Genomic DNA, 24,005 nt, shown 5'->3' on the forward strand with positions numbered 1-24,005 from the left:
AGGTTCTCTGTGCCTCTCCAGTACCACCTGACAGCACACGACCCTTGTAAAGACTCTAGAAGAGCTATCCTGAGCCAGTAAGCCAAGTCGGCTGTGTGCAGAAGCCCTGCTGGGTCCACAGTCTGGGTACCATCCTCTTTGCATCATCCCGAGAGTCAGCTTCTCCCTGGGAATTCCAAGTCTGAAAAGGCGACTGGACTCTCACTTTCCGTACAAACACAATATATCTTTATTGAAGTTGGCGAAATACAAACAAAACCATGCATTTCAAGTTAGTTGAAAAAAAAAATCTTCCTTATCCCCTGCCCCAGCAAAACCCAACCAAGCCAGCAGGGTAGGTTATATTAATGCAAGGAGCTGGAGCGGGGAGTGAAGGATGAGGTTAGGTGGGGTGGGGTACAGACCAAGGAGGCCTGGAGGACTGGTTGACTGGTGGTCCCCACCAGGCCTGGGGGTTGAGGGGGAGGCAGTGGTAACAATTTCAGCAGCATCCCACTGCAGACTTAGAGACAGCCAGGGGTGGGAGCGCTTCTTAATCCCAGGTCCACTTCCTCTTCTCCTACTTCCTGGAAACTTGGGTTTCAACTGAGCCTCAGAAAGGTGAGGGTGGAGGACCAGCAGTCTGGAAGGCGGCCACCCTCCCAATCTCAGGCCTCTGTGCCAGGGGTGTCCGAACCTTGCAGGAAGGAGAGAAACCAAATGGCTTAGCCAGCGAGTGGCTGGGCCATCACACCAGAGACCCAGCCTGACTCTGGGCAGGAACCATCACGGGGACAGCACCCATGCGGCTCAGAGCAGAGGAAGAGACCCCCCCAGGGCCAGGAGATATTGGCTGAGGGTGGGCCCCCTCTGTCCTGGGCAGCCTTGGCGAGGGCAGGACCTGACTGGAGAGGCTGGGTGTGGGGGTCAATGCACCAAGCCTGGAAGGGCCCTGGGGTGGCCGGAGGGCTCGCGCCGAGGTAACAGAGGAAAGGGTCCCATTCTTGGAAATTGTGTCTGAGCCCTTGGGCCAGGGCAGCGTCCGGGGAGCGATGGCGTCCTCCCTAGTCATCAGAGAAGTGATAAGAGGTCAGAAGGTGGAAGGAGGAGAGGAGAGTTTCCATATGCTTTGTCTTATTCTCACCTCTCCTCCCTTAAAATCTGCCCACAAAGTGATGTCTCAGCCACTGCCCATTCCTACCTTAGATGGGAGCTCCCTGAATCCCCAAGGAGAGCCCTCTTCTTGGCAGAGACCAGGGACACTTACTTGATATCATTGGCCGGCTCCTCTAGGGCCTTGCCTCGGTGTTGGTACAAGAGCACCAGTCCTGCCAGCAGCCCCAGTCCGACCATGGTGCCCACGACAACTCCGGCAACCACCATAGCCCTGGGCCCTGGAAAAACCTTACTGTCAGAGGTGGACTCTCAGCCATTCTCTGGCCCTTCCCAATCCCGCTGCCCCTCTGCCCCACTGCCACCATACCTAGTTTCTCTCTTTGTTAAAAGGAAGGTGACTGTCGAGCAGGAAGTGGTCACTGACCAAACACCTGCACAAACATGTAACCAGGACAAGCACCTTGTCCTGTTACAACAAGAGGCCTCCGCAGACAGCTTTCCTCCCCTCTCTTGCTGACCCACCCCACCACTGATCAATCTCCTTAACCACACTTACCCCTCACTGACCTGTGCTCACAGTCAGGGTCACATTGCACTGGGCACTGCCCACCTCATTGTGGGCCTTGCAGACATACACTCCAGACATGGAAGTGGACAGGTTTTTGAGGCTTAAAGACCCGTGGATGGCATCTGTGGACACAATTTGGCCATCAGTCCAAGGATCGGTCCCCTTTCCCATAAAAAATCACCCTGCCCTTTGTCTGGAACGTCTAGTTTGACTCTCTGGGAGCCTTAGCTATCTGAATCCCTGATGAAAGGTAAAGGTGTGACGGTCAGTTGCCAAACTGCTAGCTCAATACCCTTTTCCATTTCCACCACTCAGTGTTGCCAAGCGATGTCTGAAAGAAGGCTAAAGAGGAAGTGATGCCCAGAAAGGCCAAAACCCGATTTTTACTTTTATTTCTGAGTAGTGAGAGAGAAAAAACACTGAGCGAGGAATTAGAAAACGTGGCATCCGGAACAGGCCATGGGACTTTAAGAAAGTTATTTGCTATTTCTGGTCCCCAATTTATTCATCTATAAAATGGGGTGATATGACCTAACTGATGGTGTTGAAAGGAATGTATGAAATAATCTAATGATTCTAACTGTTAAAGTTTATTGGCTGCTTACTCTTCACCAAAGACTAAGTTCTTTACATGTACTAATTTATATAAGTCTCACAACAAACCTATTATGTAAGCTCTATGTAAAAAAAAAAATGAAAAAGTTTTATTATAAAAATGGTCAAATAAAAAGTAGAAGGAAGAACAAAATGAAAACCCATATACCCACACTTGCTAACATTTTGCTACACTTATTCCATTTTTTCTCTTTTTCTCAAGATCTTTTAAAATGAACATTTCAGCATGAAACTCCAAAACATAAGGATACTGTCCCACATTACTGCAATACCTTTACCACAGCTGATAAATTAAGAATAATTCTTCCAAAGCATCTGGTATACAATATTAAAATTGTTCCATCAATAATCTTAACAAAATTGAAAAAAAAAAGTTCCAGCGGCGTCCAAGTGTTTTTTATAGTGGCATTCAGGCATGCATGCTCGACTGTTTGCAACCCCATGGACTGTAGCCTGCCAGGCTCCTCTGTCCATGGGATTCTCTGGGCAAGACTGCTGGAGTGGGTCCTCCAGAGGATCTTCCAGACAGGGAGCAAGCCCCCATTCTCCTGTGTCTCCTGTGTTGGCCAGCAGATTCTTTACCACTGAGCCAGCTGGTGTGCTCAAGTCAGGGCTATTGATACTCCCATTTTACAGACGAGGAAACAGCCACCAAGTCACACATGCAGTGAATGGCAGAGCCTCCAGCCCCAGCGTCCCTTGAGTGGCATGGTCTTCAGCGCCTGTCTGCACCTGGCAGGCCTCTTTCTTCAGCCCCCTCCCCACATCCTCCTTCCCCCACCCCCACCACAGTGCTTTTCAGCATTGCCGCCCCTTGCCCCCCAGTCCGTCTGGCCCTCATCATTCCTCTACCCCAGCCACACTCTCATTTGTCTTCAGAAATTCCCTCACCTAAAACAGGTGCAAAAAAAACCTGGGAGGATGGGGGTGACCGCACCCACTGGTACTGGGCAGTGGGCTTACTCCTTGGGGACTGGCAGCTCAGGGTCACGTTGGTCCCCACGTGGGCCACACCGCGGAGATGGCAGGATGGAGGAGCCGGAGGGACTGGGAGAGGGGAGACAGGTTAGAAACTCCTATCAGGGGACCAAGAGCTCCCCTTCCCACACATGGACCCTCTGTCACTCTGTTTGTCCCTCCCCCAACCTTCCCCTTCAGTCATTTGGGGGAGAAGCCTGCCCGACCTCCCACAGGAGCCTCTTGCTCACCCAGGACATCCAGCTCTAAATGTTTGCTGCTTTGACCTTTAACAGTGCCTTGATTATATTGCAAGTTCACAAAACAGAGGTAGGACCCAGAGTCTTTCTCCTGCAGGTCCCGCAGCCGCAGTGACACGTTCCGGGAGGGCATGGGGTGGACCAGGGATGCTCGAGGCTCACTCATTGTGACCTGACCGATGTATGTCAACACCTGGTGGGGGCAACAACACCTCCCCATCACCACGTGCCTGCTCTGTGCCCAGGGCTCAGCTCATCCCCCTCCCCCAAACTGGGGGTCCTCAAATACCCCTTACCTGCACCGTCCTCTCTAACCTGTATCAGCTCTCCATCCACCTCTGTCTCCCTAGCCACCCTCTCACTGCCCCAAATCCTCTGCATCAGAACAGGTCCTCTTTCCCTGGATGCTGTTTCTTCATCTCCCACTTGGGTGTTTAGAAAGATGTAAAAATGGATGTGCGTTAGTTGCTCAGTCATGTCCGACTCTTTGAGACCCCCTGGACTGTAGCCCGTCAGGCTCCTCTGTCCACGGACTTCTCCAGACAAGAATCCTGGAGTGGGTAAACATTCTCCCTTCTCCAAGGGATCTTCTCGACCCAGGGATCGAACCTGAGTCTCCTGCATCGCATGCAGGTTCTTTACCATCTGAGCCACCAGGAGGGGATCATATAAACAAGGGGAGAACATATGAAAGAAACAGGCTGCAGGGGAAGAGCCAAAAAGAAAAAGTATCTTATAAAATTTTCTTTTTCTTGAAGACCCTCCCCTCCAGTGTATAAATCCCAGCCCCACTCCTGCAACCTAAGTTGCTTTCATATTTCATATGCTTTCTTCCCCTATTTATCAAATGACTCCCCCCTCAACACTCTTCCTAGGACTTTGCAGGGAGCCCATGTAAAACAGGTGCTCTGAAAATGACATTTCCCTGGCTTCTGGGTAAATCTACCTCTGATGTCAGGAAAGGAGGACAGGTGAGAGACTGTAGGAGGAGACCCACCCTTGCCTCTCAAGGAGTTTATAAAGGAGAGCGGGGGGCGGGGGCAGATAATCATCTGGGGAGTGGGCTTACTGTGACCTGTGGCCTATGACCACATCCAAAGGACAGATAACGTGAAAACAGGAAGATGCTCAACTTTTAAAAGTTGTGTGACACCTGCCCGAAACTTCCTGTTTCCTGTATCCTCAGTCCCCACTTTCCCCCTCACCCAGCAAAGTACTGGGTTTCTAGGGAACCCTAGGAAAAGGAGAAATGGGTGGGTTGGGGGGAAGCCTCCAAGATCAAAACAAAACCTGAACTGGTGACACGGACCTTGCATTTCCCTGACATCCCTGGCGACCCCTCCCATGGTCGCCAGCTCTTCCCAATCCACTCCCCCACTCCTCTCCCCTCCCTCCCCCAACCCCCTCCCACTCCGCAGCCCCCAGACCCGCCTCTGGTAGGTAGCTAGCCTCCTGCCCAGAAGTTCCCTCACCTGGCTCATATTCTTATCCTTCCCTTCTAGGAAGAACCACATCACGGTGGGCACCTCCCAAGGCTTGGGCTTGGTCGGAGACAGTTCCCCATGCAGGCTGTACCATGCTGGGAGCACCACTTCCGCTCCCTCCACCGCCTGTAGCTTCGTGAGGCTCGTGGACACGTGCACCTCCATCTGGGCCCGCGAGGGGGACGCTGGGGAGGAGAGAAGGAGGGTGAGCGCGGAGCCTGGGACCCTGCCCAGCGCGGTGGCAGCAGAGGACGAACCTCTCAGGGGTCTCTCCCAAGACTGCCCAGGGCCTGCTGGGCTGTGATCCTGCGATGGTCGAGTCCATCACGGCATCTTCTCCCCAGCCTCAGCCCCGCTGGCTTGTAGCAAGGATAGGACCCGTGTCTGTACATTTATTTGTATTCAGAGGCACAGATTTCAGAGCACCAAGTGGAGGGGGCAGATTTCCAACGAGAAGGGGAAGACACCCAAGAGGAAGGGCAGATTTAATACCTTTAATCTACACTCTACTTAAGCCACTTGCTCCTGCAATTTCCCCGGGGCATGAGCCAAGAAGGAAAGACAGGGTCAGGATCAAGAGGGTTCCCATCTCCTGCAGTTCTCCACCAGATGGGCAGAGGGGAGCGGGAAGGTTAATCATTTACCGATTAACCCCGCGGCTCCTTCAGAACTACTCTGAACCAGAGAGACTAGAGCGGCCAGTGCCCAGTGCGGCCCAGTGACTGCTGGGCTCCACGACTTCCTGCTGGGTCCCCACAAGTGGGCTCCCCACAGGAAACCTCTCAAAGGCCCTTTGGGGGCCCAGGGGAGATGGGGGGATACTCTGAGGTCTCTGGGAACCTCGGCAGAGCTAGGAGGAGAAGGAAAGTCCCCTGACCATCAGGTACAAAACTGATCAAGCACAGAGCTTCCATCTGCCTGTGGCTGTCCTTCAGGACGTGGCCGGGGGTATGGGTTTCAGGGAGGGGACTGTCGAATCAGAGCTTGCCTCATGGCGTCCAGAGGCACTTCCTTACTGCCCTTTGGCGAGGCAGAGGAGAGGCCCAATCAAAAGTCCTTTAGGGGAAAAACCTTGGGCTTGTCCGCAGCCAGGCCTGAGGATGCTGGTGGCTCTGGACCTTGACCGGCTCTTGCTGAAGCTTTTGAGTCCTCGGCCTCAACAGTCTGCACTGGAGTCTGAGATTCCACCTCTGCTTGGTGGTCAGGGGGCCGCCGAGCGGACAGAGGTGGCGCACAGGCCGGGCTGTCCACCCTCCTAGAGGCCGGCTGAAGGCCTCTGAGGGCCCAGGAGCGGATCCGGCCAGGATGCGCGCCACCCCTTCCGCTTCCTGGTTGCGCGTCTTTACAGAACCCTCACCCCAATTCCTTGGCCTTCTTAGCACCCCCCTCCCCATTTCCTGGCAGGGTCCCTGAGGGCTGAGCAGGAAACTTGTGCCCGGTGATAAGCCAGGAGACAATGCAGAGGGCGCCGCTGGACCGGAGGCGCTGCAGGCGAAAACAACCTCCGACTCAAGGAGCCTGCCGCCGGCTGAGGACCGACCGGGCTGGCCGGGACACCAGAGAGGCCTACGGGGGACGCAGGCCCTAGCCGGGCCTTCCTGCAGCTCACTCCCAGTGGCCAGACACAGTTCCCGCCGGAAACCTGCCGGGGTCCCAGGAGAAGAGTGAGCCGCCTCGCCCTAGGCGCCCCTCGCTCAGGTCCTGCATTTATAATGTCACTTTACAAAGGGGAAGGGGGCAGGGTAAGTCAGTAAGTAGTAAGTTGGACACACTGGGGCCTGGACACAGGTCAGCTAGGAGCTGGAGAGGGCCCCAGGCCTCACTGCTCTGATCCTGGGTGTCCCCCGGACCAGAACCCTCTCAATTCTTCAGCCCTTTTTGCTCCCAGGTGCCACAGGGAGAGGAAAGAGGGGCGGGCGGATCTGAGTGAAGGAACCCAGGGCAGGGAAGGGACCCTTCTGGGCCTCTCCAGACCAACTTGTGGAGCAGGCAAGAGCGAAGGAGAGCGAAAATGGGCTCTGGGCTGGTTCCCCAGGGCTACTATTTTTAGTTTCCCTCTTTCTCTGAGAAACTCCCCCCGCGGGCTTCTCACGCCCCAGGGGCAGCATCGCTGAGCCGCGAGGGAGCATAAGGGCCTCTGGGTAGAACCCGGTCGGGCAGAGCCCAGTGGAGCCGGTATCTCCCAAAGTGCTGACCATCCAGAGGACCATTTAACCCTCAAGTGGCCAGCCAGAGTTTGGCAATCCCCAGCGGGGGTGGGGTGGGGGGGCTGGGGAGAGGTAGGGATGCTGAAGCCTGGACCTTCAGTGCAAAAACTGAGGCTCAGAGTTATCAGAGCTCGGACAGAAAGAGGATGAGTTGCAGGAGAGACACAGATGATCAGATGACGCCCTGGACACTGACTTGAATTTTTCTGCCTTGCTTCAGAGATCCCCAGCAGGAAGGGGGATGGGGAAATTGAGGATAGAATGCAGGAAAAGAGACAGTTGAGTTGGGAAAGGGGGCACTGAGAAGTGGAGGGATCCTACAGCAGGCCACCAAGCCTAGAGGGGCTGGCAGTCTGGTCTTGAGCCCCACTTTGTCTGGGGACCCTAATACTTCCTGCCCTGACACCCTTGCAGCACAGATTGGGCTAAAGAGTACCCGGGTGAGATTTTGATGGTCTCCATCTCAGTCTCCATCACTACAGTTCTTTCCAAGCCTTATTTGCCCTGGAGACTTCCAGCCTGAGAGAAATGAGGAGTTAAAGCTGAGCCGGACAAACCCACCCTTCACCCTCATTCGGGATCCTTGAAAGACAGCAAGAAAGCCTGGGAGGCAGCATGTGAAATGGTTTATAATGAGCTTCTTTCCTGTGGGTCCTTTTCTCCCAGATGTTGGACCGGGCCACCCCAGCTTCTGGGTGCTCCTGGAGGCCTTCACACAGGCCTCAAGCACTTGCCCCAAGGAGGTGGCCTTCCTCTCTGACTCTCTGAGGCCCTCCTCTCTATTTCCTTTGTTCCTTTGGCTCAGGGAACCAACGAGGGGTGATGGACCTCTTGGGGGGGGGCGCTGTCACAATTCTGCTCCTCTAGGCATTCGAACCCCTCCTCCACTTCCTGTGTCCTACATGACCTCACGGTCAAGCTTTGGGGGCACCTCCCTTGATTCCCAGGGCAGGAAGCAGAAGGAGGGGGCCAGAGGGAGGATCCAGGCTTGGGAATTGAGGTGAAGTCAGTGCGTGAGTCAAGCTGGGGTACCAGGGAATTCCCCAGGGGCTCTTGCACATCAGCTTGTGTGTGGGGCAGGGGGCTGGGAGGGGGGCTGGAGTTAAGTCCTTAAGCTCTTTAGCCTGTGTCTCCTCTAGCAGCTCAGCTCATCTGGCTCTGCCCGGTGGAGGTGGGGAGTGAGGGTGAGGAATGTTTCCAACAAACGGTCTCTCCTGCCACAAACATACTGCGCCCAAAGTGGTGGCTGTTCCCCAACACAGGCAACAGAAATCAGCACCAACCAGTGACACCCAACCTAGGGGAAAGTATAAGTGCTGGGAGGGAAAGAGCCAGAGTCCGGATCCTGTCCCACCCAGCTCCTCATCAGCGCCCCAAACCACCCCCTTAGGGTGGGATTCACCCCATCTCCCATCTCATGTCCTCTCCAGGTCCAGGCTTTCACTCACCGAGAGTAGTCAGCCCCAGGAACAAAACCCGCAGCAAGCTGGTCGCAGGAGACCCGGGCAAGGAAATCATGGCCTTCCCTGGCCCCGACGGAGTCAGGGGCGCCGGCTCGGGGACACACCGACCGACAGGTGTTCAGGCTGCCCGGCAGCTGGAGCGGACGTGGGAATCGGGCCACTGATACTAAGGGCGGCTCTGGCCAGAGTCTCTGCAAGTGTGTGCTGGTGGCGGGGTGGGGACCGCCGGGGACTGGGGGGCGGGGCACTCGAGGGGGCGGAGAGGTCGCCGTCCTCCCGGGCGGGGCTCCAGGGTGACCCGCAGCAGGGGGGCGATCCTCGCGCTCCGACGGCCGGATCCCGCGGCCTCCACCCAGTCAGGACGCAGGGTGGGGTCGGGTGAGTCGTGGGGCGCTCGCAGCCGGCGGAGGTCCAGGGCAGAGGAGAGGGTCCTGACCTCTCAGACCACGCCATACCCTTCCTCGTCCGCTGCATGGGCTAGGAAGGAGGGTCAGGAAGTAAGGGAGGTTTGGGGATTGTCCGACGTCCAGGGGCCACCCTAAGCGTCCGGGGGTCCCGCCCCATTAACCGACTGGGGGAGCTTGCGGGTACAGCGTCCTCAGCCGCGTGTCCCCTGGGCCACTGGGGCTCGCAGTGTGGGGGTCGGGGCGGCAGGAAGGGGCCAGAGTGCCGGCCACGCGGGCCCGGTTCTGCTGCCCGAAACGACCAATTTTCCAAGGCCAGCGGCGGGCTGGCCGCGGGATCCGGCCGGGAGAACAGCAAAAGGATGCGGCCGCGGCCGCCCCGGCCGATCCCTGCAGGTGCCGCGGGATCCCTAGGCTGCGGGGCAGGATGCGAGGAGCTGCGGGCGGAGATCGGACCTCTCCGCAGGTTCCCCGAGCCTCCCTAAAAGGCAGACCCGAGGGTCACTCGGAGCTTGTGCCGCAAACCCAAGCAGGGAAACGATTGGCGCAAGGAACCCCAGGTTCTGAGCGGGAAACAGGAGAAAGGAGCCAGGTTCCCCCTCTCAATTCTGAAAAGCCTTAGGCAGACCGGGGAGGAGAAGGCAGCTGCGGGAAGGTAGACTGGACTGAGTCCCTCGGTTTATTTCTGCCCATGTCTTCGCTGCCTCCCATCCCGCCCCCGGCGCGTTCTGATCTTTTAATTCCCCGGACTAGATCATGTTCTAGTGAAATTTAATTTAACCGTCCCTCCCCCACCCCACCCCGCCCCCACCTCCCCACGCCGGTCGGTCAAAAGCTCCTCTGCACCCTCTGGCGGCCGCAGTTCTCTTAGAGAAGGGCGCACACCTGTTCTGTCGGACAGCCAAAATAAAGATGCTTCAAACGTCCCGGCACAGCTCAACCACCGAGTCAAGGTCACCGAGGACAGAAACCATAACAACGAATCCCTGGCGCTGCCTGCTCCAGGTGATAGTCGACTGGGCAGAAAAGATGCCAGGTCTCCTGGATTCCATTTACTCCACATGGTTCTCAGTGTGGTCTTTGAGCCAGCGCTCTCCAAGGTTTTGTTTTGAATACACGGTGCCCCACTGACCCTCTCAGCTCCTTCTTCCTAATATGACCTGCGTGACTGCTCTTTAAATACCTGCCATGCAGTGGCGTTGAGAAGCGGCCATGCACACACTAGACTGCTCATGCAATCCCTGGAATCTAGTGCTCGGCAGCTTAGTGACTGCAAAGGGAGTGGTAATAGGTAACTGCTGGTCTCATACCTTTATGCAGGGCTACAGGCTTGAAACTGTCGACCACGTTGTGTGTGTGTGTGTGTGTGTGGTGGGGTGCTGTTGGTTGGGTTTTTCTAGTCTATCACAGTCATTTTTTTAACTTTAGTCTTCATTGCAAAGCACCTTTTATAAGCATCCCTCCTTTGCTTCCAGGTCAGGATAGGTTACCCCTTCTAAGAGCAGCAGTGAGCTCTTGGTTGTCTCAGGTGCACTAAAGCATCTGATTACAGGCTGTGATCAAGTGCTACCTAACGCAGAACCTCAACATTCACTCTCAGTAGCTAACTATTCAGAATTTGCACCCCAAGTAATTTACATCAGAAGTAAAGACACAAATATTACTTGTCTGGTAACCACCACGGTAATCATTGTTGCAGGCAAGAATATTAATATTATAGGAACAAGTGAATATATAGGGGAATACTTTGTACTGTTTTTACAGTATTTTATAAATCTCAAATTATTTCAATTAAAAGTTTAAGGGAAAAAAAGAGGTAAAAATACAAATAAAGATTCGTAGGCAGCGACTCTCTCCAAGTGACACAGAAACAGCGCTTTCAGGACTCTTTCACTGTTCTCACCCAACAGAAGAATTTTCTAAACTATCTCCTGTTCCAACCACTTCTTTTTTTTCCTGCTGACCCTGAGGGGGTCAAGTGCAGAAGTTAGCAGAGCAGTTCTATTACTTCCTGAAGGTTTTTGCTGAGATGCAGTAATTTGGGGTGAACATTTCTCTTTACCCTTGTGTAAAACGGGAATAGTAGATGATCTGAGTGATCTGGGAGCTGCTTGCACAACAGGTTATCTGCACGAGCTAAGTTTGTATGTTAAAGAGATTTGCAGTTCACTAGTGTATCTCCCCAGAGAAGGCGATGGCACTCCACTCCAGTACTCTTGCCTTGAAAATCCCATGGATGGAGGAGCCTGGTAGGCTGCAATCCATGGGGTCGTGAAGAGTTGGACACAACTGAGCAACTTCACTTTCACTTTTCACTTTCATGCGTTGGAGAAGGAAACGGCAACCCACTCTAGCGTTCTTGCCTGGAGAATCCCCGGGACGGGGGAGCCTGATGGGCTGCCATCTACGAGGTCGCACGGAGTCGGACACAACCGAAGCGACTTAGCAGCAGCAGTAGCAGCAGCAGTGTTTCTCCCAGTCATACATCATCTTTTACCCCTACAGTATTTTAAGATTTTTTTTTTATGTGGACCATTTTGTCTTTATTGAATTTGTTACAGTATTGCTTCTATTTTGTTTTTTGGCCCCAAGGCATGTGAGACCTTAGCTCCCCCACCAAGGATCAAACCCACATCCCCTGCATTGGAAGACAAAGTCTTAAACCCTGGACAACCTGGAAAGTCTCTACAGTACTTTATTTTTAATGCTGATTTTTATATTTGAATGTAGTGTCTCCATTCCCCTGGAATCAGTTATAAGGCTTCATTAAGGTCTAAATAGTCCACTTTTTGTTTTTAGGAAAACTCAGTTATGTGACACCCGGCTGTCCCTTTTTCTGGATTGTTCCAGCCAAAAAGAATAGATATTCAGAATCAGCAAGGTACTTTCAAGTCTCCATTTCCCAATGCTCAGCTTTGTCCTCTTGCCCCGACTCCTCATCCATCCCAAGCCACATGGTGAAAACACAAACACGATCAGTCTTTGCCATATTCTCCATACTGCTCATAGTTGTCTAGCAGTGCCCTGTTCTCAGTAACAGTAGGTAGATCTCAAACATCCTCTCTAAATGTTCCCAAATGTTCTGCCCCTGCTAAGTAACCAACAGCAGTGAGAATTGGGATGGGGAGAAAATGTGTTAGTTTTAGGGTTGACCAGTGGCAGTTTGGGGAATGCCATGTACTACTCCTGGCAATAACGCTTTTTCCTGCAGCACTTGGCACTGATATTATGAGATCATTGCTTCAAAATGGTCAATGTAGCCTTGGTCTTCAGGATAACAATTCCAAGTTCCAAAGAAGAGCTAACTCATGAGAATTTCCTAAGGCCCATTCCTACAGCCTGTGCCCGGCAAGACGTGCTGCAGTCAAACATTCCAGACTATTTATGCACTCTCTGAACTAGCACCCACTTTAGCATCTCATGTCAGGAAACAGTCAACTCCATAAAGCTAGCCTCAAATGACATTAATAAGAGTCATCTCATTGATCATAAGCTCTCATTAGACAAATAAATAAGCACTGACCAACCAGAATGAGGGCTTCCCAGGTGGCTCAGTTGGTAAAGAATACACCTGCAATGTGGGAGACCTGGGTTTGATCCCTGGGTTGGACAAATCCCCTGGAGAAAGGAACGGCTACCTACTCCAGTATTCTGGCCAGGAGAATTCCATGGTCTGTATAGCCAATAGGGGTCACAAAGACTTGGACACGACTGAGCAAGTTTCACAACCAGAATGAGAAAAATTACTGATATAAGGCCACTCAGGCTACAAGAAAGAAACTTTTTTTTTAATCAATATGCAATTTTATCTTCAAGAAAAATGGGGAGAATTATAGCTACTACTTGGACATGTAGACCACTTAAAGTAGAAAACCTGAGAGATGTTGGGGGACTCATTAAAGGTAAATAAATCTAACAAATCCCTGCCTAGAGACTAAAGTATCCCTTCACAACACTACTGGTAAGCTAGTTCTTAGCTGAGTACTAACCTCTATGTGGAGTGCACAGACATCTCTGAAAGATCTGAACATGATAGCCACCCTCCTAATGAATCGACACTTTACCATTTCCTATCCTACGGACCGCTTAAAATCTTTGTTTGGGCGTTTCTCTTAGACCTTCTCTCCTTTTCTAGGCAGTACGATGTCAGTCCTCCACCCGTGCTCTTGAGACAGCTGCCCCCAATTACTCAGTATAAAGATGAGGAATGAAAGTCTCTTGCAAATATGATGTACCGAGGGCCAAAAGGAATATCCTTTTGTAGCTTTTTAAAAAGTAGCACAAAATGAAATGTCCCAGTGACCTTTGGGGCTCTGAAAACGGATAATGACATTGGCCAGTGGGGTGTAGAGAGTGAAGATGAGTAAAGAAGTGAAGCCACTACCCTGCTCTGTTTTGTTCATCCCTTGCAGTAAAGTCAGAGAACAGTCCCACTGCCAGTGAGACCACACTCCGCTACAAAAAGCTCCACTACTACAACGCCAAGAGGCCAGGAATTCCTTTAATTTTTTTTTTTTTTTTAAGTTTTAAATGGTAACACAACCAAAAGTTGGTACATCACAGAAACAGAGGGCTTTGCAGGCAACACTGATTGGGAATAGCAAAACACTTGGTTGGTGAAAAAAAGTGAAACTCTAAATTATATACAATAGTAGCTAAAGGGTAATATTGAAAAACAGTCTTATTCACTGTGACTCAAGATTTTACTTGCCATTATCTATTGCTTATTTATTCAAGGTTGTAAATAATACTTATATAGAGACATAGAGATGTGTAAAAATGAAACATCGTGAAAAAAATACAATTTTTCAATTTCATATGAAACTCAAAGTATAAGTTTTGTCCAATATGGAATGTACCTACATTTGTTTACATTAGGGCTCTAAAATTCATTTAAAAATTGTTTTTTTGTTGTTTTTAAAAAAGAAACAGCTGACCCACCACGCAAGTCTGCTGTGTAGCTTGTTTGCTCAAAATGAGCATTTTTCAGGTGAGGTCTGTGTTCTCTGCCCAAGGTCTACTATGGTTTTTTAGTTGTACTGGCCCGATCGTGGAAAGAGTTTCCATGAAGAGTCGATGGCAGCATCTGGATCAGGGACAGTCTGGGTCACGGGACAGGGGTAGAGAAGAGAGAGGTAAGAGCCCAGATCCTTATGAAGGATGACATTCAGTTGTTATATTTTAAGGGGTACCCGATGGCTTTTTCCAGGCACTCAACTAACGAGCCAGCAGAAAGAAAATCCCTCTCAACTTCTACAAATTTGATGTAGATGGATTTGGGGGACACACCGGGATCCACAATACAGTTCTGAGACAAAAACCCATTTATACCAACCCAATCCTTGCTGAAGGTTTTGGTATTTGCTTGGAAATGTAAAAACAAGCATTGCTGCAGAGTCCTGACCTCAGCGATTCCGAGGTAGCAATAGATAATTCGAGTGGGTTCTATCTCCACCTGCAGTGAGGCTTGTGCTGAAAGGGTTTCCAAGTCAACCCGGCCCTCCTTTCCAGGGTCCAGGGTATGTCGCTCCACATGGGGGGAGGGAGGCCTCTCAATACACTCCTCGTAGCCAATGGCATAGAGACCCGGGCTTTTGGGAATGCCTCCTGGCAATAAATACTGAACCACATTCCCACCAGTTGGTTTGGAGTGGGCAATGGGGATCCAGTCAATTTCCATGTGCAGCTCCAGGCACCTAGCTTCGCTGATAGTGATCTCCAGAAATTTGTAGTATACATTCTTCCAGTTCATTTTCTGCACCCGGGTCATGATGATCCGGCCCTCGGGCTTCTCAGAATTGAAGTATTCCCGGAGTCGCTTGCCAAGGGGCACCTGGGAGCTGATCTCAGCGTAATGGTAACGGATGTCCTCTTTCCAACGGGTGTTGTAACCGATTCCAAAAATGGCCAGTTTATTAGAAAGGTGAAGCCTTGAAAAGTCTGTCCAGCTCTGAAACAGTTCCCATTTCAACTGTACTGATTCCAAAATTTGTACAATATTCTGCATGATGTCTCTTTTCCTAGAAAGAGAGATAAAAGTCAGATTCCTCAGGTGTCTAGATGAGCACTGTCCAACAGAACTTTCTGCAATGGTGGAAATGTTCTATGTCTGTGCTGTCCAGTATGTTAGCCATTGCACGGAAATGTGGCTACTGTGAGTGAGGTATTAAGTTCTTAATTAGCTAAAAATTACATTTAAATCACCACAGATGGCTAGTGGCTACCATATTGGACTGTGCAAGTCCAGATAATCATAGTATTAAAATCTGAGACATGCTTACCCCGATGAAGTTTCTAGAACCAGTGATAAACTGCTTTCCATTATTCCATAGTCTAGTTGTATTACACTTAGTAACTATTGACACATAAGACCCTAGGATTTCAGAAACTCAAGAATAATGTGTGTGTGTATATAATAGTGCATATGATGGCCTTCGGACCTATCAAAAGTAGGTGAAGAATGCTGCATTCAGAAAGGTAAACAGAATCACTTAAAAGAATGAACAGATTAATTTCTAACTCGGAAATTCTGGAAGTTAAGGAAGTCCGACCCATACATGCTGGCCATAGGAAAACATGAAATTGATTACGACTATTGATCTGAATTTTCCAAACCAGGCTTCAGCAGTATGTGAACCATGAACTTCCGATGTTCAAGCTGGATTTAGAAAAGCCAGAGGAACCACAGATCAAATTGCCAACATCCACTGGATCATCAAAAAAGCAAGAGAGTTCCAGAAAAACATCTACATTTGCATTATTGACTATGCCAAAGCCTTTGACCGTGTGCGTCACAACAAACTGTAGAAAATTCTTCAAGGGATGGAAACACCAGACCACCTGAGCTGCCTCCTGAGAAATCTGTATGCAGGTCAAGAAGCAACAGTTAGAACTGGACATGGAACAACAGACTGATTCCAAATAGGGAAAGGAGTACGTCAAGGCTGCATATTATCACCCTGCTTATTTAACTTATATGCAGAGTACATCATGAGAAACGCTGGGCTGGATGAAGCGCAAGCTGGAATTAAGATTTCTGGGAGAAATACCAATAATCTCAGATATGCAGATGACACCACCCTTATGGCAGAAAGTGAAGAAGAACTAAAGAGCCTCTTGATGAAAGTGAAAGAGGAGAGTGAAAAAGTTGGCTTAAAACTCAACATTCAGAAAACTAAGATCATGGCATCTGGTCCCATCACTTCATGGCAAATAGATGGAGAAACAGTAGAAACAGTGGCAGACTTTATTTTTTTGGTCTCCAAAATCACTGCAGACGGTGACTGCAGCCATGAAATTAAAAGACACTTGCTGCTTGAAAGAAAAGCTATGACCAACCTAGACAGCATATTAAACAGCAGAGACATTACATTACCAACAAAGGTCCATCTAGTCAAAGCTATGGTTTTTCCAGCAGTCATGTATGGATGTGAGAGTTGGACTATAAAGAAAGCTAAGCACTGAAGAATTGATGCTTTTGAACTGTGGTGTTGGAGAAGACTCTTGAGAGTCCCTTGGACTGCAAGGAGATCCAACCAGTCCATCCTAAAGGAGATCAGTCCTGGGTGTTCATTGGAAGGACTGATGCTGAAGGTGAAACTCCAATACTCTGGCCACCTGACATGAAGAACCAGCTCATCGGAAAAGACCCTGATGCTGGGAAAGATTGAAGGGAGGAGGAGAAGGGGATGACAGAGGATGAGATGGTTAGATGGCATCACTGACGCAATGGACATGAGTTTGAGTAAGCTCCGGGAGCTAGTGATGGACAGGGAAGCCTAGTGTGCTGCAGTCCATGGGGGTCGCAAGGAGTTGGACACGACTGAGCAACTGAACTGATCTGATTCAAAAACATGAGAAAAGGGTATTTTCCTCTATTTGTCTAAAATACATTACTACTCCCAAATTTAAAAAAACAGTTTAGCACAGAATTAAGATCTGAAAATTCAGATGGAAAAGCCCCATTACTAAGCTTCCGTTTTAAGAGAGAAAAATTCCAGATAATGAATTGAGATCGTCCTAAAATGTATTTTTATAAAGGGAAGCCAAAGCATGAAAATTATTTCAATTTTGATTTGGACAGTTAACAGAATAAGACAAAGTGCAGGGAAATTCTTGTTTCAAATGCTGCTTAATTCAAGTAATTCCAACTGACACTCATAATGACTTATACAGATATGAGGATATTTGTTTCTCAGGGCACAACTCTGATATCGGAAGACTGAAGTTTGTTAAAGGGTAACTTGGCAGCAAATAATCACACTCTACATCAATCACAAAAATACTCAACTACCACATTCACATATAATCAAAAGCAGGCAAGAAAAGAGGGGGTAATGGTGGTTTGTGAACAGCTTCTTGGTAGAAGACAGACTGTACACTTTCCTCTTAAACTCTCGAATCTTCTAGAAGAGCTTTTGGAACAAACTAGGGGATCTTCCACATAGCCATTCTCTCTTACTTTCCTTTACTTTCTTTCCAAGATGACAAAGAGTGAATGTTTTGTTATCAGTTTTCTTGGTCCAGTTACTGTCCTGGACTCACCCTCTGCACTTCAGTTTGTCTAGAAAGCTACTCAAGTACTTTGGTGGCCATGCAGATGAAATCACTGCATTTCTGGGGACTGTTCCTCTTCTCAGAGTGCACAAAGGCACTCGGTCACTTTGCTAATGTTGAGGATGTGGTGTCTGTGAGGCTAAGATAGAGGACCATATTTCTGCATGGGTCGATGCTGTAAAAAAGAAATCCCTGTTCAACGCTACCATTCTTCCTTGTCCTCTCTTAAAATATTGTCCTGATCTCAACAAAGACTGGGCTAAGGAGGTGGGATGGAGGCCAGAGACTTTTGTCTGTTCTGTTCACTGCCGTATCCCAATGCCTGACATACAGTAGGTATTTGATAAATAAGGGGTGACTCTTCTTCATGGGTGAAGGATGGTATAATTGACTGGTGTAAAAGAATGTATCAGTTAGTTCAGGGGAATTCCACCAGAACTGGAGAGTGAAAAAATCCAGTGCCCAAATGAAGTTGTCATATTTGGCACTGTCACAGCCCTAAGTCAGCAATAAGGAACAGTTCTTAGGAAACTGGTACACTGGGAAATGAGTCGCCTCTTAGGACCCACTCACCCTATGGGCTGAATCCTGGAGAAACAGCCATGCTGGACATTTCTGCAGAGTCTGCCAGTTTCCTGCCCCACTGATCTGATCTCAGCCTGGAAGTTCCCTGGGCTTAAGCCTCAGACCAGCTTTTGACAGCTGTGGAACACAGCAAGAACTAGACCCAGCTATTTAAACAGTTCCTGAGAACTGTCTGCTGTATTTCTGAAGTTCCAACTAGGAAAAGTTCAGGGGGGTCTGAGACTGGTGACACCAATTCTGTGAAGCTTGAGTTCATCTCCAGTTACATTAGTTGGCCTGCCCTGTAGTTCCTAAGAATTTACTTTCTGATTCCCAAACTGGAATATTATAACCTGGGGTCCCTAACTTCTGGGAGCTAATGCCTGATGATGTGAGGTGGAGCTGATGTAATAATAGTAGAAATAAAGTGCACAATAAATGTAATGTGCTTGAATCATCCCAAAACCATCCCATACATCCTGGTCAGTGGAAAAACTGTCTTCCACAAGACTGGTCCCTGGTGCCAAAAAGGTTGGGGACAGCTATAATTTAAGTGTTCCTCTGGCCCTCCTATCATTTCACGTAACCCCAGACAATCTCTGGGCCCTGCACTTCATCTCTGTGTCATATTTAAACATCCAAATGCCATATCCACACAAATACCACAGACACACTTATTTTCATGTATCTATCTCTTGTCATATAAAAAATTCTCCGCATTTTTGGATTAGCCACTGGAAAACTTAGGCTAAGAAGATGAAGAACAACGAGACATGCTCCCTCAGTGGCATGGCAGGTTCTTTACTGTCTGAGCCACCAGAGAAACCCCTAACTTCCATAGCACGTCTAATTACAGCAAGACTTTTGTCATTAAACTTAGGTATTTACACTTTTTAGAAAGGGGGAACATCTACTTACTGTGCTTCTTCAGAAGACTCTTGTTTTATTTTTAATGTTCTCTTTGTGACAGGTATTTCATCTGAAAAACAGAGGGTTTGCAAACATTATATTTCCCTAAGTGGTGACATGTATTTATGTAGATGAGTAGCTGTAAGTTTACTGCTTGTTCCATACTTTCCAATGCGAGAACTTAATTCTAGTGTCAAACATGGTCCAATGCCAGATTTATAATGTAACTCATATATAATGAGATGCATATATTTATATACAAGATCAGAAACCAGCTCTGTGAGTATAAAGTTCTTCAAGGTCACTAGTGGATTTCTAGCTAGGAGCTTAAAGCTTAATTTCATGGCAAACATGATTTTTAAAGGAATGAGAATGAAAATAATTTTGTTTTATTTAGATTTTCTATGTAGGTTTTATAGAGCAATTATTCGCCCCCAGCCCAATATCAGGATCAATATGCTCTACATGTTATTTTTGTCCCAAAGGTTTGGGTGGCTTAACTCTCTCCAGCAAAACCAGAGTTATAGGATGCCAAAGTAATTTAGACCTTAGAACTGTTTTGAAATTAAGAGGCAGTGATCACTTAGCATCTGCCTTTTCCTTCCAGTAATCAATTCTCTTACATAGTGTCAGTCTTACGGTTTTATAACCACTTTCTTTGCTCCTTCTCTCTTTCAATATTTTAAGATTTTTTTTTTTTTTAGGAACAGCATTTGAAAGAAATAGTGGGTTGGCCAAAAAGTTCTTTCAGGTTTTCCACACCATTTTATGAAATAATCCAAATGCATGTTTTGGCCAACTCAATATTAGTATTTAATCCTTTTTCTTTTGAATTAGCATTTCTTTGTCATAGGAGGATCTGTAAAACAGTGCCCGTGGACTTTTGACTTAAGCTGGGGAGGCACATTTATAGAGCCAATTCTACTTATCCTTCCTGGGGGCTGCCCGAGTGCTTCACTAGAGAGTAAGAACACTCACTTACAAGTGAGCACTCATTACACAACTTGCTATGAATGTACAAAGCCTGCAGCAGACACTTGATTAGTACTGGCAAATTATGAAAACTAAAACCAGAACATTTACTGCAAAAAACAAAACAACCCCACTACATATATATATATATATATATATATATATATATATACACACACACATATACACACACACACCCTCTTAATTAGTCCATACAAATTTACATTTCATGGCCAGGAGTTCTATTTTCCATTTTTAATGTAAAGATAGTGAATAAATCATTCCAGCTATTGTTGGGATGGGAGCCTTTATGAAGTCGGAAGGAGTATGATCCCTGATGAAGTTCAATTATCAGCTCCTTTCAAACCAAGGCTTTCCTTCATTTATGGTTTAGACTGAAGCCTGGAAAGGGACCTTTGGCAAATTACAAACAGGGGTAGGGGAAAGTTTTGGGGATAAAAGAAGGAAATGACAGTTATATCTATACCGGGAGTTGAGCCAGGAGTCAATACTCTTAGCAGTCACCTTAGAACAAAGAGGTGCAGGATATTTTTAACTGCATAGCCTGTCACTGAGCTTCCCTGTGCAGCCCAGAATTAAGAATTCTTGTGTGTCTTTAGGGACTTTGTGGAACTCAAGGCACCAAGCCCCAGCGGGCAGTTTAAGGCTAACTGAAGGATACCCAAACTGCCCCAAACAGACACTGGCTCTATGTGTTGTGCTACCAATGGGAATCGTAAAAAAAAGGTGTTACAGATATGAAACACCTGAGCACAAGTGAAGATATGTACAGACACACACACATACACACTGCAAGTATCACAGACACTGGCTTTCTTACCCAATTCCTGATCTGTGGGGTAGCCGTGGAGATCCTGACTGTGGTTTCCCCAGTCCTCCTGTGAATACTCCTCCATAGTGCTGCCATCTGACTCCAGCTCCTGGTACAAGCCACTACTGTTAATAAGTACAGGCTGGCAGGGCTGAGCATCCCATCCTCCCTGACCAAACACCTGTTCCAACTGTTCAAATGTGTAACTGCTCTTTCTTTTCCCAACACCATGTTCTTTCACCCGACTGTAACACCTGCGAAGGGTCTAAGACACAAAGTCTTTTGTTATTCCTTTAAAGCTGAACTTCCTCTTCCAGGTACGGACCACAGATATTAATTACTATTAGACAGACACGGACAGACAAACACAGACACATTGTTACAGGAATGCTAGATTTTAAATTCATTATTATATTAGAAAAAAAATGACTAATTTAGCATTTACTCAAACATGTTATAATTTAAACAATTATTTTGCAATTAATTATCCATTAAACAACAAGAAACATTACAACATTATTGCATGTATCCCATACACATATTTTTATACCCCCCACCCCCATTTTAAAAGAATAAGAAAAAAAAAAAAAAAGAAAACAAGAAATACCAGCCAGCCAATAGGATGCACACCTGCCACAGAAAAGAAAGAGCTGCTGTTGTGCCCAGAATTTGGAAAAAGTGAGGGGAAGGAGGACAGAAAGAAGAATTTCCCAAAGCAAAGAATGTACCCTTCCTTATTCTTGATTAAGAAGGAATATAGGGTAAAAACAATTGCCTAAACGAATTAGCTAGTGAAACAAATTACTTACATAGTCCATACTCCTTACTAACTCACTCTGTCTTTGGGGCAGTTGCTAGAATCGAATTTAAAAGAGATCAAATCAATAACGCTACAGATGCTCAGTCTCAAACATCAATCATCAAGAAACAACAAGACACTAATACCAACATCTAACAATTAGCCAATGATAATACTAGCCTATTCTACCAACTCAAACTGCCAGCCCAACACCAACAAACGAAGCCCATCGTTTCTTTGGGGTGGGGTCACAGAAAGTGAGGTAGAAGGGTGTTATTTCACTCCTTTTTATGCTTCGTGGTACACAGCGAATAACATATCCTTATGCAAGTCCACAGATAAAACCTGTATAATTTTATTACCTTGCACAACCCTTCAACCTGCTTCATGGTCTTCTAATGCATATTTCTGATAATTAACCCAGTTTCCTTAATGGTATATCTTATGCTAGCTTACATGATATTTCAAAAGATAAATCAAGGATTTAGTCCCAGGCCTTTCGCCTCAGTTCCAAATTTAGTTTAATTATATTCATTCTCTGTCCCATCTCTGCCTCCTTTTGTTCCTTCTAATCTCCTTTCTACTTTACTGGGTTTTACTCTTGAGAATTTTCACGGCAAACAAGACTCTTTTTCTCCAAATGCTTTTGAACTCAACTGTGCCAAAGCAGCTTACCTTAGACTTAATTTACACACGTCAGCCAGACTGTAAATTTCTCCTGAATGTGAGATGACTTTCCATAACCCAATACCTCACCTACTCTCGCCAAAATCAAACAACTCTGAATAATCTTCATGGAGCCTCCTCGAAAGTTCAGTACTGTTAAATCTCAGTTGACAAACTACTGGAAGACACTCTGTCAAACACTGCGGATCTCTCCCTTGAGGCCAGAAATCCAGACGGGCAAAGGGAATAACAAACACGAAACACACATGACGATCTTCCTCCGACACAGAGCAGCGATTAAGAGTTGTCCATCCTGAAACCAGCCAGCCTACCCCCTGCAAAAGCACCTGCCTCACTCTCCCTTTCCGGAGATTTCTTTTGGTGCTCGAAAGGATGCCTTAAAGAAGTGAGGTTTCTGATCATACACTCTTTAAAAGTGTTTCTTCTTCCTCTTTGTAAAGGATATTCACAAGTACATAACACATAACTTTCTGGAACAAATCGGCAATGAACCTGGGAAATGTGTCATAGGCAACTCTTCAAATGGGAGGGGACAAATGCCTCCAGCTGACTTCACGTGACTTTCTATACCCCATTACCCAGCACCCTCTGCCCTCCTTGCCGGGACTGGAATTTGAATTGCAAACATCTGCCAATTTATTTTTATCTCACAACGTCTACTTTCTGCCTCCAGGAACACCCCAACTGCACTTTTCAGCTCCTTCAAGAGCCGTAAATGGAGAGTCCCAGCCTTGCCCCTCTCCACTTTCAAGGCCATAAATGGAGACGGGAACCATTCCGCTCAGTGCTCACTGCTTGCTGGCTGCCTGGAGCACGGCGCTCCTCACACAGAGAGCCCCGGTGGATCTGCCACTGAGGGTCATTTCGGAAGTCAGGGAGTGAAACTAACACTCCTCTGAAGGAATGTGCCACACTTAGACGTGACCAAGGCGTGAGTAAAGCGACCAATCTTTGACACTACATTCGGTGGGAAACTACAGAGAAGATTTACTTTCTTTGAAACCATCAAATAGTGCTTAACATTTCACTTCTTCTATGTATGAATAAGCAAACCAGCAGTATTTAAGGGTTCCAGATATGGAAGAACAGTCAGATGATATATTTTATATTCTATCCCCCCCAAAAAAGTCTAACAGATCCTGTCACCTCTTACTTTGCAGTGTAATTTTGAAATACACTTTGGTAGTGTAACACGCTGAAAGGTAAAATATCTATTAGGTGTCTGAATGAAAAATGTTTGGTGACATCTAGATCCATAAGATGGGAATTTGATGTATTGAAACAATGTTAAAAAGATTTCCAACTCTCTGGAGACATAAATACACAAAAGAGGTACCTTCTGGGTTCAGTGAAGAACACAGATCCAAGCAGAGGCTGTTTAAATAGCATGTATCAACTGAGATAGAAAACAAAGCAAGAAACATCAGCTTGACTGCTACTTTAACAACACTGGGATTTAGATAAACTCGAGGGACTTTAGAAATGGACAGAAAGGACATGCGGAGGCCTTCCAATCCTTATCATCCATAATAAATCAAAAGATGTTACACTTTCCACACTCTAAATGATTAACCAAAGCACAAAATTAAGCGATTGTATGTCTGTGTCAACAGTCCTCAATAAACCAACTGAA

The 24,005-nt window shown here is 47.6% G+C and overlaps 2 protein-coding genes across 5 annotated transcripts in view; both read right to left on the minus strand.

Moving 5' to 3' along the window:
* Positions 1 to 205: 205 nt before the first annotated feature.
* On the minus strand, positions 206 to 8,847 carry ESAM (endothelial cell adhesion molecule). Of its 3 annotated transcripts, XM_052661936.1 has the most exons (8): positions 8,635 to 8,847; positions 4,968 to 5,164; positions 3,487 to 3,688; positions 3,170 to 3,325; positions 1,663 to 1,785; positions 1,247 to 1,373; positions 916 to 1,043; positions 524 to 676 (listed from the first exon to the last, which is right to left on the minus strand). In XM_052661936.1, the coding sequence occupies exons 1-8, from the start codon at positions 8,702 to 8,704 to the stop codon at positions 648 to 650; spliced, it is 1,032 nt and encodes a 343-aa protein (XP_052517896.1). In that variant the 5' UTR covers positions 8,705 to 8,847; the 3' UTR covers positions 524 to 647. The 3 variants fall into 3 exon arrangements, with proteins under 3 accessions (XP_052517894.1, XP_052517896.1, XP_052517895.1); XM_052661934.1 differs by lacking the exon at positions 916 to 1,043 and having other exon boundaries at positions 206 to 676; XM_052661935.1 differs by having other exon boundaries at positions 544 to 1,043.
* Positions 8,848 to 13,571: 4,724 nt separating this feature from the next.
* Positions 13,572 to 24,005, minus strand: part of MSANTD2 (Myb/SANT DNA binding domain containing 2) — a 30,307-nt gene continuing 19,873 nt past the window's right edge. The window contains exons 2-4 of one of the 2 annotated variants that reach the window (XM_052662180.1): positions 20,896 to 21,151; positions 19,092 to 19,152; positions 13,572 to 15,073 (exon numbers count right to left, since the gene is read on the minus strand). In XM_052662180.1, coding sequence (XP_052518140.1) covers positions 14,221 to 15,073; positions 19,092 to 19,152; positions 20,896 to 21,151 — 1,170 coding nt within the window. In that variant the 3' untranslated portion in view covers positions 13,572 to 14,220. The remainder of the gene's footprint in view (positions 15,074 to 19,091; positions 19,153 to 20,895; positions 21,152 to 24,005) is intronic. The other variant, XM_052662181.1, reaches the window with a different exon arrangement.

Source organism: Budorcas taxicolor, chromosome 25 (assembly GCF_023091745.1).
Source record: "Budorcas taxicolor isolate Tak-1 chromosome 25, Takin1.1, whole genome shotgun sequence".
In the NCBI taxonomy this organism is placed as follows: Eukaryota; Metazoa; Chordata; class Mammalia; order Artiodactyla; family Bovidae; genus Budorcas; species Budorcas taxicolor.

What these genes read in the sequence shown, in the direction of transcription:
- ESAM (XM_052661934.1), bottom strand. Translation starts at nt 8,704, where the DNA reads ATGATTTCCTTGCCCGGGTCTCCTGCGACCAGCTTGCTGCGGGTTTTG. An exon ending in TTTAGAGCTGGATGTCCTGG is followed by an intron (nt 3,326 to 3,486) that starts GTGAGCAAGAGG and finishes CCCCTCTCCCAG; the next exon opens with TCCCTCCGGCTCCTCCATCC. An exon ending in TTTTTTTGCACCTGTTTTAG is followed by an intron (nt 1,786 to 3,169) that starts GTGAGGGAATTT and finishes TTGTGTCCACAG; the next exon opens with ATGCCATCCACGGGTCTTTA.